At 48.3% G+C, this 18061-nt stretch overlaps 1 protein-coding gene and 1 long non-coding RNA gene across 8 annotated transcripts in view; both read left to right on the top strand.

Moving 5' to 3' along the window:
* The first annotated feature begins 617 nt into the window (after positions 1-617).
* Positions 618-2676, top strand: LOC127319137 (uncharacterized). The gene is made up of 2 exons (XR_007862415.1): positions 618-1046; positions 2339-2676. It is a non-coding gene; the product is annotated as an uncharacterized lncRNA (long non-coding RNA).
* Positions 2677-3336: 660 nt separating this feature from the next.
* Positions 3337-18061, top strand: part of LOC127319140 (callose synthase 7) — a 27489-nt gene continuing 12764 nt past the window's right edge. For 2 of the 7 annotated variants that reach the window (XM_051349354.2, XM_051349353.2), the window contains exons 1-17: positions 3338-3737; positions 5133-5233; positions 5779-5876; positions 5956-6040; positions 6134-6250; positions 6337-6465; positions 6600-6689; positions 6827-6912; positions 7046-7175; positions 8023-8142; positions 8225-8301; positions 8369-8435; positions 15561-15668; positions 15743-15860; positions 15989-16320; positions 16404-16456; positions 16530-16590. In XM_051349354.2, coding sequence (XP_051205314.1) covers positions 3479-3737; positions 5133-5233; positions 5779-5876; positions 5956-6040; positions 6134-6250; positions 6337-6465; positions 6600-6689; positions 6827-6912; positions 7046-7175; positions 8023-8142; positions 8225-8301; positions 8369-8435; positions 15561-15668; positions 15743-15860; positions 15989-16320; positions 16404-16456; positions 16530-16590 — 2031 coding nt within the window. In that variant the 5' untranslated portion in view covers positions 3338-3478. The other 5 variants (XM_051349358.2, XM_051349355.2, XM_071828228.1 and 2 more) reach the window with 5 other exon arrangements.

Here is an 18061-nt window from a genome sequence, read left to right as displayed (position 1 = left end):
ATGCTCCACCCGCGAGCTCAAGGTCGCGCTGACGTCAACATGACATTAGTGTGATACGTTTTCGTGATGCACATTTCTCTCTCATGTTGCAACACACGCTACCACGAGTCCACAGAGGGACATAGTGGAGAAGACGATCAAGAGCCTGGTTCGAGCTAGAGACGTCGATGTCGCGGCTAGCCGCATGAGGGGCGACAGAGGTAAACAATAAAATTAGGGGTAGGATGGTGGGGGTCAGATCGTAGGGTTTGGAGTATACCTTCACCAGCGTCATAGAAGAGGGATGCAAGGGGGTTTAGAGGGATGCCGAGGGTGGACCGATGAAGGCACGCATTTGGGAATGGCGATATGTCGAGCTGGTGCTAGAGCGCTGCCGACCGCGAGTGGTGCTGGCCGATGGTTAGGCCGATGCCAACAGTGGGGGGAATGGAGGTGGTGGTGGTGACGGTGGGTGGATCTTCTTCCCCTCCGATGCATCTCCTTCTTCTTTATCTAGGGTGTGCTTGTGTGAACGGCTGCGCCCGCTAGACTCTCGCGCCAGTGTTTCATGTAAAATTTTATTTTTAGTTCTCCCGATGTAGGCCTTGTTCGGTGCAAGTGTTTTGTTGGGGGTTTTGTAGTGTTTTGGAGTGTAAAATCTAAGCCCGGTTAAAACACGTTAAACCACTCCAAAACACTTCAGGCCCATTCGGCGGGCCGGTTTCAGCAGGGTAACAGCCCAGAAAACACCCCAAGACACGTCGGGCCGAGGTGGAATCGAAACGCTCCACCCCCCTCGCGTTTTCTCGCTGGCGGCGCAGCGCCCATCAAAGCCGACGCTCCAAGCCGCCGCCGACGCTGACGCTCCAAGCCGCCTCCGCCGCTGCCGTTGACGCCGTCCCGCAGCAAAGCCAGCGACGTTCCCTCCCAAGAGCACAGATCTAGCCGCGCGGCTCTGGCGGCACAGCGACGATTTGACGACGACCGTCGCCTCCCTCCCTCCCCGACGTCCTTCGCCTCCCTCTCCCCCAGTCCTTCTTCTTCGATAGAAGCTGGACTTCTCTCAGGTACGTCATCCACCTCGTCCCCTCATCTGCTGATCTAGTTTCCTGTGAGTGCCTACCGCCTATTGTTCTTATGCAAATCGAGGATGGCTCTTGATATTAGATAACACCTCGTCCCCTCCTCTCCTGATCTGGTTTATACTTTATAAAGGTAGAAATTTCTTTCATGGCTGGACAACTACGAAAACAATAGGAAATTTACTTCTAGACTTGCCGCACAAATCTGGTCTATGTACTAGTGATGGTTCTATAAGTACTGCCACATATATATTGTCAGTCTATGCCTTTTTAAAAATATATTTTACACTCACAAAATTGTACTACGTATGAGTTTTGTTTTACAGTCTGAATGTTGTATAAAAAATTGATAAAAGGATTGAAGATAATATGTATATTTATTAACACATGAATATATTTAAGCCTTTAGCCTTTCATGAATATTATGCATATGGTGCCATACTACCATATACAATTGGTATGTTAGTATATTTGCTAGATGTTTTACTGACTTGGTATGCAGAATTTCAGTATGTTCTGCTAAAGCTTCTGGTGATATTATTATTCAATCCTCTGATAATGTTTGCATGAACCAAGAAGTGGCATGGAAACTGGTAGCTGTGTATGGCACATCAAATTTCGCTTTGCGTATTAGCCTGACAATTCCTGATTAGGTATTCTTGGCCTAACAGAGTGGTGGATGTTTGCTTAGTACCTTAGTTACATGTTGGTTTTGTGTTGGTAATCCAGGATGAAACCGGTAAACTGATTTATAATTTCTGGTATATATATGTTCATGACAACATCCAGTGGAGAAGAAAGCATCGCACTGCTATCTTGTCCATCCTCAGGTCATATTGAAAGTTTGAAACACATATTGGAAGTAAGAGAGTGAGATCCCAGATATGGGCATTCCGCAAATGCTTTCAAGTTTCAATGAGTAGCATATATGCACACTATAACTTTATTTTCAAGTTTTTATTTTCAAGTTTCTGGCCTTCTGAACTTATGTGCTTTACAACTCAATACTTTGTTATGATTTTTGTTAACTTATGAGTTGGCACCAAAATTATATCTTGTTATCTACAAAATCCAGTGTTTGCATATATGGTTGTTGATTGATCTACCATAATGCTTGAGAGCTTTGGTTAGTGATATGTTGATTCGATTGGTGTTTGCAAGATCAACCTCTGTTGATAAATTAGCATTCTCATTATCTGTAGGGTTTTTGGAATCCGCGGGCATGCACATTCACTTCTTCATGATAAGTAAAACATTCCCTTTTTTACAATGTGCAGGTCCTGCAACCGGTGGAGTGGATGGATGGCCCGCTTCAACTCTGGAGTTTATGGAGTGTCATTTGTGGGGTGAACAATAACAAGCTAGTCCATGATACCCATTTTATATTCATTCCCTTGCTCTTTTCTACTTGATATAAAATCATTTGTATGTATGTCTTATGACCAAACCTGTGTTGATTCATGAGAGATGTAAGTTCCCAGCAGAAATTATACGGTATAACCTGTGTTGCTGTGTTGGGGTCATGAGAGAAATGTTGCCTGGCAGTTTGCAAGTTAAACCCATACTCCCCTGTTCCTAAGATTGCACTATATATATAGTTATTATTTTTGCATAATTCTCATGGTGGCTGCTTGAAAATGGCTGCATTTATGAATTCTGCAAGTTCTTGATTGTTATGCTATCTGCAAATTAAAGTAGTAAGTGGTAGAATGTTGTAGGACATAACCTTTTGATGTGACTGAAGTGGAAATCTAAGAACAAAGTTGTCTGTAGACTAAACTGCCTCATTCAAGTAAAATATGACCGTTTTGTTTACTTGTACTTATGCGAGACGAAGGGGCACATAGTTTTGGCTCCCATGCCCCCGGATGAACAGTAAATTCGAAATAAATATAAAAAGATTGGATTTTTACTTGTGATATGTCAAAAAAAAAATCGATTTTTTATCCATTTGTGTTGAATACACTGGTTTGTAAAACAAGTGTGCCAAACAAGTGTTTTGGATGATAGGGGTTTTGTAGTGTTTTGGGTGGTTGCTGTTTTCACCCAAAACACCCCTCAAAACCCCCCTCAAAACTCACAAAAACACTGGCACCAAACAAGGCCTGGGCATATTTTCAGTCTTTTCTCAAGTCAAGCACAACTAAGATTGCTTGCATCTAAAGGTAGTGCCAATGCTGACCTAAACTAAATTGCACGTGACGACACGTGTAGCAAGAGAGGCAAAGGAAGGCAAAGTCGTTCAGGTTCGAGAGAGAGACATAAGCAAGCGCGCTTCCCTCCTCACGCCAGTCCCCACGCCGCGAACAAAATTCCTTGCCTCCTCGGCGCGGCGAGGACTCGAATCGGAATACCCATTGTCCATCCCCGCAAGCACCCTACCACCGTCCACCGCCACCTCCTCCAATGGCGTATAAATGGCGGACGAGCCCACCATCTCCCCCACCATCACGTATCTGGCGGCGATGGCGACAGCTTCGACGTCGACGGGGGCGGCGGCCATGGCAGTGAGGGGGAGGCGGAACATGCTGGCGCAGACGCTGGCTTCGCGGAGGCTCCCGGAGGGCGTGGCGGAGCCCGGTGAGCGGGTGCCCGACGCCCTTGCCCCCGAGGTCATGCCATTCATCCGCGCCGCCGACGAGGTCGAGCCGTTCAACCCGCGGGTCGCCTTCCTATGTAAGTCACGAGACCCACATTACATGACATGGAATGTAACGGAACAGAGACTAGTTGAGATTTTGGAATTTCTCTGCTCTGTGTTTGTTCTAATCTCGATTCCTGTTTGGAGTACTACCTAGTTACTGTGTCAGAAATCTGGGCAGTATTTCATCGGGAAAATTAGATCCATACCATTAAAAGATCACATCTTTAGAAAAATACCACTGAAAAATTGTGCTTTAGAAAAATACCATTGAAAGGCAGCTCCGTTACAGATTTCTACCACTCCCGTGAAACTGACGTTAAGTCAGACCAATCGTTCAGGCTCAAAATTGAGCGCAACACACGCATCCAGAACACGCCATGGCCGGAGCTCAAAGAAAAACACGTCATGACCGGAGCGAACTGCCATACCCGCGCTTGCCTGCGCCCGCCCCTTGAGGAGCTCGCCTGCGGCGCCCTGTCGTGGAGCTCCGTGCCGGCCTTGGCGGATCTCGTCTGCGCCGCCCCCTGTAGGATCTCTCCCGCGGCCGGCCCTGGCCGGAGCATACCCTCGCCGCTCCTTGAGGAGCTCTCCTGCGCCGGCCCGTCGTGAAGCTCATCGGCGCCGGCACGTCGCCGTGGACGCCCGCGCCGGCCTTGGCCAATCTCGTCCGCGCCGCCTCCCGTAGGACCTGCGCTGCTCCGTTGCGGAGCTCGTCTGTGCCGGCAACTTATCTGTGGTCGCCCGCGTCGCGCCATGGTCAGAGCAGCGGTGGCTGGCACTCGCAGCGCTAAGGCTCTCAACCGCTACCAAAGGTCCAGTTCACGTGAAGATCACGGTAGTGGTACAAAACAATAACGGAGATAACTTTCAGTGGTATTTTTCCAAAGAGCAATCTTTCAATGGTATTTTTCTAAAGATGTGATCTTTTAATGGTATGGATCTAATTTTCCCTATTTCATATGCGTGCTTGAATACGATTGGTCTAGATACAGTTTGTGTAGCTACATGTAAGGCTATTTGGAGTGCACCAATTGCATCTGTGCTGGCATTTGAGTATGCTGCTTTCAGAGTGCAGACATTTTATCCCATTTCACTCACTGCAAACCATAGATTGGTCCATGGCCAGCTGAACTCACAACAAGTATATCACTTGCCCGTGGAAAATATCTTCTCAGATAAAGCTACTCGATCCAACTAGTAATTAGATACACTGCGCAACGCTCCTGAATTGTCATAGATCCCAAACTGATATGGTTCATTACTTCATTGCGTGCTGACTTGCATCATGGACCAAATTGTTGCTAGGGTGGTTCTTTCAGTGTTCATCTAGCGTCTCACTTCCTCAGTTCCTTTTTTGTCTATTGTTACATCAAATATTGCATGTTTTTCTGATATGAAATTCGATTTACCATGCATCTTGTACCAAGGTCGAAAATATGCCTACAAGAAAGTTCAAAGAATGGATCCATCATCTATCCAACGTGGAGTTCGGCAGTTCAAAACATACATGTCCCTTAAGCTAGATGAGGTAACCAACGTGGACCAATTATGCAACTCTATATGAAATCATGATGCTGTTACTACCCTTTCTTCATTGTGGCAGAATCTTAGCATCTCTCTTATCATGCTTTCATCGGCAACAAAAAGGGAAACACTTGCTGCATATCTTCTGGCAGCTTATTCTTGTTATGGCAAAGTGGGAGTCCACCAAAACTCTTGTTTTGGTTTTCTTCGTAGCCTAACTCGATGGAAGTCTTCTCTAATGTATAATTACGATATAGAGTTGCATTAGCTGTTTCATAGCCTCACAAATGGGAGTAGACTGGGAGCTTATGTCAAGAGTTTGACTCATGAGATATACTAGTATGTACTTGCATTCTTCCATTCAGTTCGATTTTAAAAGTGAATACTGTTGTTGTGTCTTATGTCGGAAGCATATATGATGTGACTATTCTTGCAAAATTGCTGTACTCTTAAGTCTAGACTTTCCTCGTCTCTTTTCCTTTTGAAACCTGCCTGCTCTGTAATCTCTTCACGAGTGGTGAATACCTGACTCTAGTCTGTGTTTGACAGGATGATACACAATTTCTTGTCAATGATGCAAAGGAGATTCAACGATTTTATAAGCACTATTGTGATAATTTAATCAGAACTTCCCAAAGAACAAACTTGTAAGGAATATGCACTCATAATCTATTTCTTTTGCGGTGAACTGTCTCAATCACCTTATTTTTATTGTTGAAAACTCAGTGACGAATTGGCTAGATATTACCAAGTGGCATCTGCTCTTTATGAAGTGTTAAAAGATGTTACAAACAACAAAGTTGATTCTGAGGTACTCGATTGTAGATTATTGCTTTATAAGTTACCGATCACCGGTTCCCTTGGTGAGCTTCTTCATCACTGTCTCCCATATATTATTTTATAGGTGATGAAGTGTGCTAAAGTGGTCGAGGAAAAGAGTGGTCATTTCAGGAGTTACAAGTACAACATAGTCCCCCTCAATTTTCCTGGTTCTTACGAAGCAGTTCTGGAACTCCCGGAGGTTAGTTATATTTTGTTTGCTGTGTTTATACTCTTTATGAAAATCTACAGCAAGTTATGATCATATTTGTGCTGTAAATGGTGTAGATAAAAAGTTCTATTGATGCAATACGGAACACAGATGGTCTTCCAAAGCCGCACATGTCTTCAATGCACAGGGAAGGAAAATCTATCCGGGATTTACTTGACTGGCTTTCGCTAGCATTTGGATTTCAGGTAAATGGTTGCTTGCCCATTTAGGTTCTGATATTGTATACGAGGTAATGGAATGTTATTATATCTAGCCTTACTGGTGCACATGGTGATATGCTTGACAAATATATTTGACTTATTTATGATTACTTATGTAGAACTCGAATGTGCAAAATCAGAGAGAAAACATGATTTTACTGCTTGCAAATATTAGCACAAGGACTTCAGGACAGGAAGGGCTTCCTTTGGTAAGATAATGCTCCTTTGAAGCCTTCGTTGCAGCCATGTTATCTGTGGAACTTATCTATGCTTTGTTCAACTGAATCTTTTTCGCTCTGTACTTATATGGTGGAAATCTGACACTGATCTAGCATGGTAACTTCAGGTTGACACTGTGAATGATTTGGGGGAAAAGATATTTGGAAATTATGAATCATGGTGTAACTATTTGCATCTTAGTTCAAGAATCATGTAAGTGGTGCCATTGTTTTTCCTCAAGTTGATTTCCCTGTCTTTTGTAGTGGTTTCGAGTTTTTTTTTTAATAATATTGCCCTCAATCTCATGTAGCATTCGACATTTTAATATCACTTCTCTCTTTCACAGGATCAATTATGATGGTGCACTAAAGAAGCAGCAGCTAATGCTTCTCCACATTGGATTGTACCTTCTTATCTGGGGCGAGGCTTCAAATGTTCGGTTTATGCCTGAGTGCTTATGCTATATATTCCACCATGTAAGGTTCCCTTAAAAAAGAAAGAGCTTTTCGAGCTTTTCCATCATGGTTTTAAAGGCATCGCTTAGGCGTCAAGGCGTGTCCCCTCCGCCTTGTAAAATCGGCCGCTTTAGGCGACTAAAGCGCCCGCCTAGTCATCGTTTTGGTGTCAGAACCCCCCCCCCCCCCCCCCCCCCTCCCAAACCGCTCTAAGATGCCTTAACGCCTTTAAAACCATGTTTTGCATATACTTATGCAGTCAGTATCTGACTTCAATAGCTTATCGATCATGGTTGATCTATTTTAGTTACACGCATAGTGTTCCAGCTACAGTTAAATAAATTGTTTGTTGGTATTTATACTTTCATAATTCCTAGATTGATTCCAACTTATTTGCTCTAATGATTTGTTTTAGATTTTTTTAACCTTTAGTAATTTGCATTCTGACAATGCCAGACAACTGTATCACATTGATCTTTAGGCTATGTACAATTTTGGTCAAAACAAACACAAACAACTCAATATTTACTGGCAGCCCCTTTGTCCCATTGCTATTGATTTTGACAAATATGGTTATGCGTGCTCTCGTAAAAAAAGGGTTATGTCATTTAGCACAGTCATACTTCCATCACCCAAGGTTGTGAAAAAAAGGCTTTAATCACTAGCCAGCTACCAGGAACATGATTATCACACCACGACCCAATTATAATTTATAAGCATGTCTATCTGAATAGCACCACATTACAAGGCAATTCCATCACAAAATAATTAAGGTGGACTAGTATAGTACACCATGGGTTTTACATCCTTTTAACTAGCCTGTTATACATAAAAATTGGCAATTCGTGAAAGTTTATTAATTTGGCAGATGGCAAATCAGTTGAATGAAATGGTTGAGGAAAACTATTTTCAGCCACCACCTGGGTTTGAAGAAGAGGGATCATTTCTAAAAGTTGTCATTGAACCTATCTACAAGGTTCTACAGAAAGTGAGTATGTAAAGTTTGAGACAACTAGATTATCCTTTCAGGAAATGTCACTGTTCTTACATTTTCCATTTTCTTTCCCAAGGAATCACAAAGAAGTAAAGGTGGTACAGCTGGTCACTCAGCTTGGAGAAATTATGACGACTTGAACGAACAATTTTGGTAATCCCATTTTATTATTTGTTATTGCTTACCTTTTCTGTCTGCCATAATATTTTCTTCCTCATAGGTCAGAGAAATGTTTTATGAAGCTTGGCTGGCCATGGGATCTCAGAGCAGACTTCTTTCATCAGGCGGTAAGTAACAACTGTGATTAATTTGATTAAGTTCAGCCACTGCAGCCTATTTAGAACTCTTTTTTCGCGAAAACGCAAAAAGCTTTGCATTTCGATGCATTGATAGAAAAGATAGTTTTTTAAAGTATGTACAAGCTCAGGACGAGCCATAACCTCAGCATACAACTTGAGTAAAACGATCTCTAGACCTACGAAGCAACGGGGATCAAGGCTTGCAAGCTAATCGCGCCGGCGGTGGCCCATGATTGAGCTTTGGATCGAATCATATCGAGGAGACTACTCGTGCTGTGGGGCGTGTTGTTGAAGACCACCGCGTTGCGATGCTTCCAAATCCACTATGCCGTCAGCATAATGAGCGACGAAGCTACCTTATCCAGCGCCTCGGGTAGATTTGGCAGCCATCAGCCACCATTCCACAAAGTCATCTCCCGCAACCGGTGGCTCAGCCGTGGCGGATCCAGGACAACACCTCATACCAGATTGACTTCTAGAAAGGGCAACCAGTGAGTCACACAGGGGGCAGCGCAGGGGGTGTCGTAGGCCCTGCCGCGCTAGCGTGTCACCCATGCAGCAGTGGTCAAGGCAGGCAAGCCAGATGAAGAACTTTACTTGTGGGTTGGGGGCGGGGTAACAATGCCAGTTTAGCTTCCACGGTCTGGATATAAGATGGCTCCTTGGAAGAGGAACTCCTAACAAGAACTAGAGGAATACTGTGCATCCGCTGTCCATCTCCAAAGGAGTGCGTCAGGCGTCTCTGTGAGCTGTATATCCCGCAACCTGATCCACAACTGGACGTATTGCCGAAGGGCCAGCAAACTAAGCACGCCCTGGATACCGGCAATCCATCGGCGCTCCAACAGCGCCTTCCTCACCGTACAGCGCTTTCGAGCGCGTTTTGGGATTAGCACGAAAAGCTTCGGCTATCTCCCTGATGGCCTTCCCATCGAGCCATCTGTCCATCCAGAAAGGGGCTGTCTCACCTTTGCCAACCATCATCTTAGTGGAGGCATCTGTGAGTGTCTGGGTTTCGTGTCTTGAGAGGAACACAGGTACCTCGGCAGCACCCTTAAGGTTATCGAATCACAGGGGGCTAAGGGCGACACATTTAGATCCACAGAACCACGGCGGCGCTAACAAAGCGACGAGCAAAACACGGCAGAGAGGGACACCGGAATTACCCAGGTTCGGGGCCCTCACGAGGAGCAAAACTCCTGCCTTCTCTTGTATTGTACTGCGATGTCTCGTGAAGCACAAAGAGGGATTACAAGTCTGGAGCTTGAAGAAGCTGTCGCCAGATCTAGGGCCTGTTTTGTTTGCGTCCTAGACGTAGCTCGCCTGGCCTGGAGCGTCCCTGTATGCTGCCTGAGTATTGTTTGGCTGGCACCCTGGCTAATAAGTTGTCAGCCTGGCCTGGAAGATGTCCGATGGTTTTTAGCCTGGCTAGAGCACCAGGCACCATCATTAGCCTGAGCCAGGCTCACGGAATGGGTGGCCCCGCGATTGCTTGGGAAACTAATCCTGCTTGCCATTGTAAGGAAGAGTGGGCCAGCAATTTTTTATGCATTCATGGAAAAAATAATTTCTTGCCAGGCTCAGGTCAGGTACCAAACACATCAGCCCCATGCATAGCCTGGCCAGGAAAATTTTCTGAGTTTCTCAGGCCCATGCGAGGCTCGGTTTTCTCCGAGGCACCAACCTCAGGCCTTAAACCAAACTAGCCCCTAAAGGACTCGCCTTTTCTATAGAGCAGCTGCCCCTCCTTTTATAGAGGCATTAGTCCTCCTCCCCAGGGAAACTTGGGGGAGTGGTTGCCACAGGCATGCTGACATGGACTTGGTCCATATCCTGGAAAGGGGTGCTGGTCTACGAGAGTGGTTGTGGACTTCTGACGCCACCCCCTGCTCCGCTGCATCGTCCATGTCGATCTTTTCGGAAAGAAGCAACGGCCACATAGCTTTATGCAGGCGGTGTCAGGGATTTCCTTATCTTCCGGAGTGGAGGGCATGACCGCCTCCAGCCATGACGTGCGCCACGGCTTCCATCTTCGTCTTCTTCACATGGTCTGTCTTGTAGTGTGGTCCAGCGCGGAGCATCTTGAAGGCATGGCGCGGACTCCTCGCGAAGGGGTCTACGTGAGGGCTTTTGTCTTGCTCTGGAAACGCCAAGTGTTGACTCCCTCGCGAGGGGGTCCTCGCGAAGCCGAAAGGCCCCGTGAAAGGAGGGATCCCTCACCTCATGGCTTGTGAATGGGCCACCACGTGGGCCCAGCAGTAGATGGACCGTGGTACCCCTAGTGCCACACCGACAGCCGGGGGCTTGGCCCGCACGACCTAGCAGCGAAGGGACAGGGTCCCAAAACGCTGCGGGGCCCACGCGGTGCCACGTGGTGCGCGCCTGTTTGCTCGAACGTGGCTTCAACCCTTGCCGTGGAGGCCAAATGGTAGTCGATCGTGCGCCGTGGGACATGCATCTGCACGGCGTCGTCTTGTCACTTCCAAACGCCTCAGGATCTGCTCCCGCGCCCCTTAAAGACTGTGCGAGGGCAGGGAAGTTCCCCCCTCACTTCCTCCGCCACTGCACGGCTCCCAAATCCAGTTTCTTCCACTTCCAGCTCCGCTGAACATCTTCTCCGCAGCGCTTCTCCGCCACCCCTGCCACTGCTATGGTGCTGAAGAGGGAGCTTGAGGAAGCGCTGGCTCCGGAGATCCTTCCCGGGGTTGCCAACCCTCTGGTGGCGCTGGTGAAACGCGGCTGTGGCGCTTGGAGGGGAGCAAGAACAAGCCGAAGAGGGCGCCGTTCGGATGCCTCCAAGAAAAGCGGCTGCGGTCGCCCACGCAGTGGCGGGAAACAGATCCTGGCTGCCGCTGTTGTGTGAGAGGGCGATATCGCGCCGGCGAGCGGCGTGGCTCCCCCTCCTCACGGGCCGCCTGTCGGCGGTTCAGCCACCAGGCGGCCGTGGCTCGTGCCGCTCCTCCGGCCCCTTCGGGCTCCTCCCTGAGGGAGGAGTCATCCGATGTGCCCAAGCCAGGCCTCGAGTTCGTCTCCTTCGTTCACATAGAGGTGCTTGAGCGCCTGAGGCTTCCCGACGAGTTCGCCGAGGCTGTCGTGCAAGAGGATTCGGGGCATGACTACCCGAGGGAGGCCGGCGCACGCTAGAAGACGTGGCGGGTGACGACGCACAATCGACGAGCAGGGGAGCATGTTCCTCACCACGGCTCAAAGGAGTTCACCCTCTGCACAGCGCGGCTTCTTCTTGACGTTCCGCCACCGCGGCACCCGCGACTTCACCGTCAGGATCTTCGATGGCAACCTATGCCGTCGCTTCTTCCTTCCCACGGAGGTGTAAGCGGGGCCGATCGACCCACCGGCCAACGCGGTCTTCGCCGATGGTGGGCGCGGCCCCATTTTGACTTCCTGGTTCAAGCAGCATGGACCTTTTGTGTAACAGAATGTTTTAGGCACGTGTGTCACGTCTATAACCGTTAAGACCTCGCCCCTTACACTTCCTGTTTGTTGTTTGTTTGCCTGTGAGTTCTTTTGCCTCTTTTTTCTCCTCGCGTTTTAAGTGTCCCACGTCGACAGGGACCAGCCCCAATGCGCCATGATTGCCATGCGCCGGTATGCCGCTTGAGGAGCGAGGCCGGCGGGCGCCAAGGTCTTGGCGAGGCGGCGGGAGTGGATCGAGAGGTTGTCCCTTGCGGTTTTCTTCTTGAGGTCCACGAGATGCGGGGAACGGCAGGACCGAAGTTGTGTCGATAGGGTTCGAGAGCAGAGCGTGAGGGAGCAGACGTAGCCTAGACTGCCTTTTGAACAGCCATCCCCCGGACTCCTCGCGAGAGGTCGCTCGTGGATTGGCCGCATCCTGCTCTGGCGACAAGAGGATACACACTACTTGGCCAATAACGGTGCTAGCGCGCGCTTCTCGCGTGTAATCCGAGGGGGTTGATCGTCACGGACTTGGCGAGGCGGCGTACGACAAAAGTACCGAGCTTGCTCTTGACGAGAGGTCACGTGGTGGGACCTCCTCGTGAGTTGTAGTATTTCGTAAGGGGACTTTCTCATGAGATGTAGGGTCTCATGAGGGGGTGAGGGGACTTCCTCGTGAGATGTAGGTTCTCGTGAGGGCAGTGGCGGAGGCAGGATTAAATTTGAGGTGTGGCGAAGTCGATAACTAAGAAAATGCAAGACTCCACTAGATTAATATTACTCTATGTTCATTTTGTACAGTCTAATTTCATAATCTTAAATTAAAGCATTGCACTCAAAATACCTTACTGAATGAAAATAACATGAATAATTGATCAACAAGTTTAAATAGTTGAACAAACTAATGAACTGCAGAAACTGAGAAATAATAGAAAAACATTATTTAGTAACTAATAGTGTCATATTAGGGGATAGAGGCATGGTACAATACTATAGTAAAGTTTGTACTCGTACACGAGCTTATTTCAGTCAACAACAACAAGATTGGTTTAAAACTTGAAGTGCAGTTTCAGTTTCAAAATCAAACGCATTGCATCACGTACATGCTGTTCTTCTTCGGCGACATATCCTTGCTCTCACTGCCTTACCGATCAGCGGTCATGGCCTCGCGTTGGCCGGTGGTCGAGGTTCTGTGCTTGATGGCTGTTGTTGCACCCTGCCGCGGTGCCACCTCTGTTCCTCAGGATGGCGATGAGGATTAACGACGGGATCTCAGAACATCGGCAAGATCGTGTGTTTCCTCGTGAGATGTAAGGTCTCGTGAGGGGATCTCTCCCGTGAAGCGTAGAGCCTCGGGTAGGGACTTCCTCGTGAGATGTAAGGTCTCGTGAGGGGATCTTTCCCGTGAGGCGTAGAGCCTCGCGTAGGGACTTCCTCATGAGATGTAAGGTCCCATGAGGGGATCTCTCCCATGAAGCATAGCCTCGTGTAAGGACTTCCTCGTGAGATGTAAGGTCTTGTGAGGGGATCCTTCCCGTGAAGCGTAGAGCCTCGTGTAGGGACTTCCTTGTGAGATGTAAGGTCTTGTAAGGGGACTTCCTCGTGAGATGTAGGGTCTCGTGAGGCGACTTTCCACGTAAAGCTGGGGTGCCTTGTACGGGAACTTCCCTGTGAGATGTAAGGTCTCGTAAGGGGATGTCCTCGTGAGATGTAGGGTCTAGTGAGGGGACTTCCTCGCGAGGCCTCTCTGCTTGTTTCCTTGGGAGGGTGGCTGCTTCTGCTTTGGTAACAAGAAATGCACACAGGATAGCTACAGTGCTTGCGTGCGCTTGCCGGTTCATACGTGGGCGCCATGAGAGGAGAATAAGAACCAAGGACCTTGGTGAGCTGGTGTAAGGTAGGGGCGCCGCCCGCGAGCCAGAGCTCAGGCTCTTGGGTTTTTCGGGCTCGTTGGGCGTGACCCAAGCATAGGCACCATGCTCAACCCCCACTTGCGTGATACCCAGGTGGGAACTGGTGAGCGTACACTACACTCGCAAGAGGATACATAACGTAAAATAACTTAGCCTTACTGCTGGAAAGAAACCGGTTCATTACATTACTGCCTCTGCGGTGAGCACAGGGCCTTCCTCGAGAGAGGGGATTCGGTTGATCGCGGGTAGAACTTGTGGAGATGTTGTATGTTCCAGGTGTTCGGCACTGGTTCATCCATCTCCGTCTCCAGCCTTGCCGCACCTGGCCTGCTGACGTGCTTGACCCTGAAGGGCCCTTCCTACATCGGCGAGAGCTTGTGCAAGCCCTCGCGTGAGAGCTTCCTGCGGAGGACGAGGTCACCAGCTTCGAGAGTGCGCGTCCTGATGTAGCGGCTGTGATAGCGGAGTAGACTTTGCTGGTACCTGGCTACGCGAATGGCGGCCTGGCACTGAGCTTCCTCGAGGAGGTTGTCGTCCCTCCTCATTCCATCTTGGCGGCTCTCGTCGAAGGCGAGCACTCGTGGAGAGCCATGCTTGAGCTCCTCGGGGAGGACAGCTTCCGCCCCGTAGACGAGGCAGAAGGATGTTTCGCCGGTAGGCTTGGTCTCCGTTGTGCGGATAGACCACAACACTGACTGGAGAGAGACGAGCCAGTTCTTGCCGCAGACCTTGAGCTTCTTGTCGAAGGTTTTCGTCTTCAGGCCCTTCAGCACTTCTGGCGTTGGCACGCTCAGCTTGTCCATTGCTTCGTGGGTGCACGATGGTGGCGTAGCAAATCTTGGTGCCGATGTCTGCGCAGTGGGCCTTGAAGATGCCGCTGGTAAACTGTCTGCCGTTGTCGGTGATGATGCGGTTGGGTATGCCGAAGCGGCATGTTAATTTCTTGATGAAGTTGACCGCGGATCTTGCCGGGATTGTTTGCTCCACTTCTGCCCACTTGGTGAATTTGTCGATGGCGATGTAGAGGTAACGGTAGCCCCCTTGCGCTCGCGGGAAGGGTCCCATGATATCCAGCCCCCAGACTGCGAAAGACCATGAGTGCGGGATGGTTTGTAGCTCCTGTGCGGGATGGTGTACTTGCTTGGCGTGGGATTGACATGCCTCACAGGTCTTGACGAGCTCGATGGCGTCCTATAGTGTTGTAGGCCAGTAGAAGCCGCTGCGGAAGGCCTTGCCAGCGAGGGTGCATGACGAGGAGTGGTGGCCACACTCGCCAGCTTGGATGTCATCGAGGACTTTGCGATCCTCCACGGAGATGCATCGCAACGCGACGCCGAGGACGTCTTCATGGGACTGGTGGGTGACTGCGCTAAGATCCAGCCCTCGCAATTATTCGCAATGACACCTCGTCCGTGATCATTCTCACGGCATGGTGGATCTGGAAGCATCACAACACAGTCGTCTTCGAAAACCTGCAGCCCTCGGTGGCCTCCCTGCTGGACACGATCAAGGCGAGGCCCAGGGCGTTTGCTTACTGCTCCCCTAGGCTAGCTTCTGTGGGTTGAGTTGTATGGCGTGGTGTTGGTCCTTCTTTGGACCTGTGTATAAACTCCTTTTCTATCAATGAATCGAAATGCAATGCTTTTTACGTTTTCGTGAAAAAAAGTATCAAAAGCCCATACATGCTAGTTCGAATCTTCAAAATTGGAAGGGCTTCATGTTCACTTTAACTAACTATTATGCTAAAGGCTGATTCTGACACTATTTGTTTTTTGGTTTCTTACAGGGTCGAACAACAAGAAAGCCAAAAACAAATTTTGTTGAAGTCCGCACGTTTCTGCACCTGTTTAGAAGTTTTAATCGTATGTGGGTGTTTTTTATACTGGCGTTCCAGGTGATTCCTCTTTCTGAAGCACACCATATTGTTTTAACCAGTAAATATATAACACGAATAGCTTGATTTTCTAGGCAATGCTAATAATTTCATGGAGTTCCTCTGGATCACTTTCTGGAATTGCTGATGTAACTGTTTTCAGAAGCGTTTTAAGTATCTTTATAACTGCAGCCCTACTCAACTTCATAAAAGGTGTAGTAACTTCTCAGTGCTTCATTACATTGATTACAATCCACAGGCACTTTGTTCTGTGAATTATTATGCCATGGTTTTCATTAAAGAGATGCTATTTCTGAAACTCCGTGGCTGAACTATTGCAGTGACTTTGGATATATGTCTTACTATCCAAGCATGGGGGAATATGGAGTGGACGCAAATAATCAGATACCTACTAAAATTCTTTGTGGCCATTGCTTGGATAATAATTCTTCCAGTAACATATTCAAGTTCCATTAAAAATCCATCTGGTGCTGGCAAACTCCTGAATAGTTGGACACGGAATTGGTATAACCAGTCAGTATATAATGTCGCAATTGTCATATATATGGGCCCGAACATTTTGGCTGCCTTGCTTTTCTTGTTGCCACAACTTCAAAATGTCATGGAGCGCTCAAATTCGCGTGCATTTATTCTTCTTATGTGGTGGATTCAGGTCAGTTTTTCTTATTTCTAGCAAGTGAATTATTGAAAACTGAGCATCGTGAGTTGCTTACATAATGTTCTGCTTCCTTTCAGCCAAGATTGTATGTGGCACGTGGTATGCATGAAAACATATTGTCCATTTTTAAGTAAGTGTGTCTTACGTTTTTCAAGAAAAAAAAATCCGTTCAGTTTAAAATGAAAATTCAATGATATGAACAGGTATGTCTTCTTTTGGGTTGTGTTGCTCACCTGCAAGCTTGCATTCAGTTTCTATGTTGAGGTAAATCTTAAACACTTCATGAGTACTTTTTTCTGAAGTATTCAAAATTTGGCGATTTACCACCTGTACTCTTCCACGGGTGCAAAAGTATATATTCTGAGAAACTGGCAGGAGAAGTGCCTCTTCATTAAAAGGAGCAATATGTAATCTATATCTATATTTATAATTTATAACTAATAATAAAGGAGCTAACGTTTCCCTGGTTTGGTCTGTCGTTTTCCGCCTTCGCCCGTCCGCGTGGGCGCCTTCATACGTCTCCCTGCTGCGCCGTTCACTACCAATCCGATCAGTTCGTGTTCGTAAAGGACACCTACTCAAGGGAAACTATCGGTCCTATAAAAAACTGCCAAACCTGTCCCAGTCCAAGGCGATCGATTCCACTCCATAGAATCTTTGCTCCTTCCAGGCCATGGACTAGCGTACACGCTAGGGCTCACGTCAGCTTTGAATCGAAGATGCGGCTAGATGGGCTAGCGGAAAATGCTGAAAGAATTACTACATGATCGATTTGGAGATCCCGCGACGGCAGTAGCTATGGGCATGATGTTCCCGATAAACAACCAAGCATGCGGCGCTGTCCTAGTCAACAACGCACGGCAAAGGCGGCATCCACAACACACTGTCTGGTCCCTTCATCCAGCTCACTACGGGTATCGCGTCTCAGCTAGCCTCAGCGCGCATGACGCCATGCAGCTGGGCATGCTGGTCAAATATTTTCCCAATGATGTACACCAAAGCTCGCTGTCGTGGGTTTCGCCAGAGTCGAGGGTGGAAGGAGGCGCTCGGCTAGGTTTTGTCGCGGGCATCGCTCCGGTCTACTCAGAGGCTGAACGGGTGGCGCTGGAGGTTTGCACTTCCGCGGATTTGACCACCAGGTGGTCTTCGTTGAGAGTAGAACCTTCATCCGGGAGAAATTTTCCTCGGTCTCGCGGCGGACGTCTTCGACGCATCTACTCCGTGGACCGCATCGAAAGTGGTCTCCTCCGCTCGCACCACGCCGACACGGAACAGGCACGCGGAGCAGCTGATCGAGCTCCTCCCAGGGCATGTGCAGCAGATTATGGCATCACTGATGGTTAGGATGATCTCATTATGTTTATGGCGGTGCTGGAGTACACTGACAATCGGAGCCACACCTGAGGGTCGTGTTCCATCACACTCTGCATCATCTGAAGACCGAGACAGCACGCTCTGTGGGGCTGTCACTGGCCAGCGCTTTGGGGCGCTGTTGTTCCCGTTAGGCACTGCAAGCACTGCCTATGCATGTGCACCTTACGCATGCAGAGCTGGACTCAATGGAGGTGCTTCATGTACAGAAATCTGCATATGAGAGGTCGAGTTTTGCCGGTGCTTCTCATCTTTTAGTTGAATTTTCACATCTGCTCATGTCCATGAGGTGGAGGCGCTGGAGTCCTACCAGCCATCATGTATCCGTGTGGGTGAGTTGCTTTCGTAAGCAAGCTCACCAGAT

Source organism: Lolium perenne, chromosome 3 (assembly GCF_019359855.2).
Source record: "Lolium perenne isolate Kyuss_39 chromosome 3, Kyuss_2.0, whole genome shotgun sequence".
Classification (NCBI taxonomy): domain Eukaryota; kingdom Viridiplantae; phylum Streptophyta; class Magnoliopsida; order Poales; family Poaceae; genus Lolium; species Lolium perenne.
The sequence above is the reverse complement of the archived record's forward strand: the minus strand, read 5'-3'. Positions and strand labels throughout refer to the sequence as shown.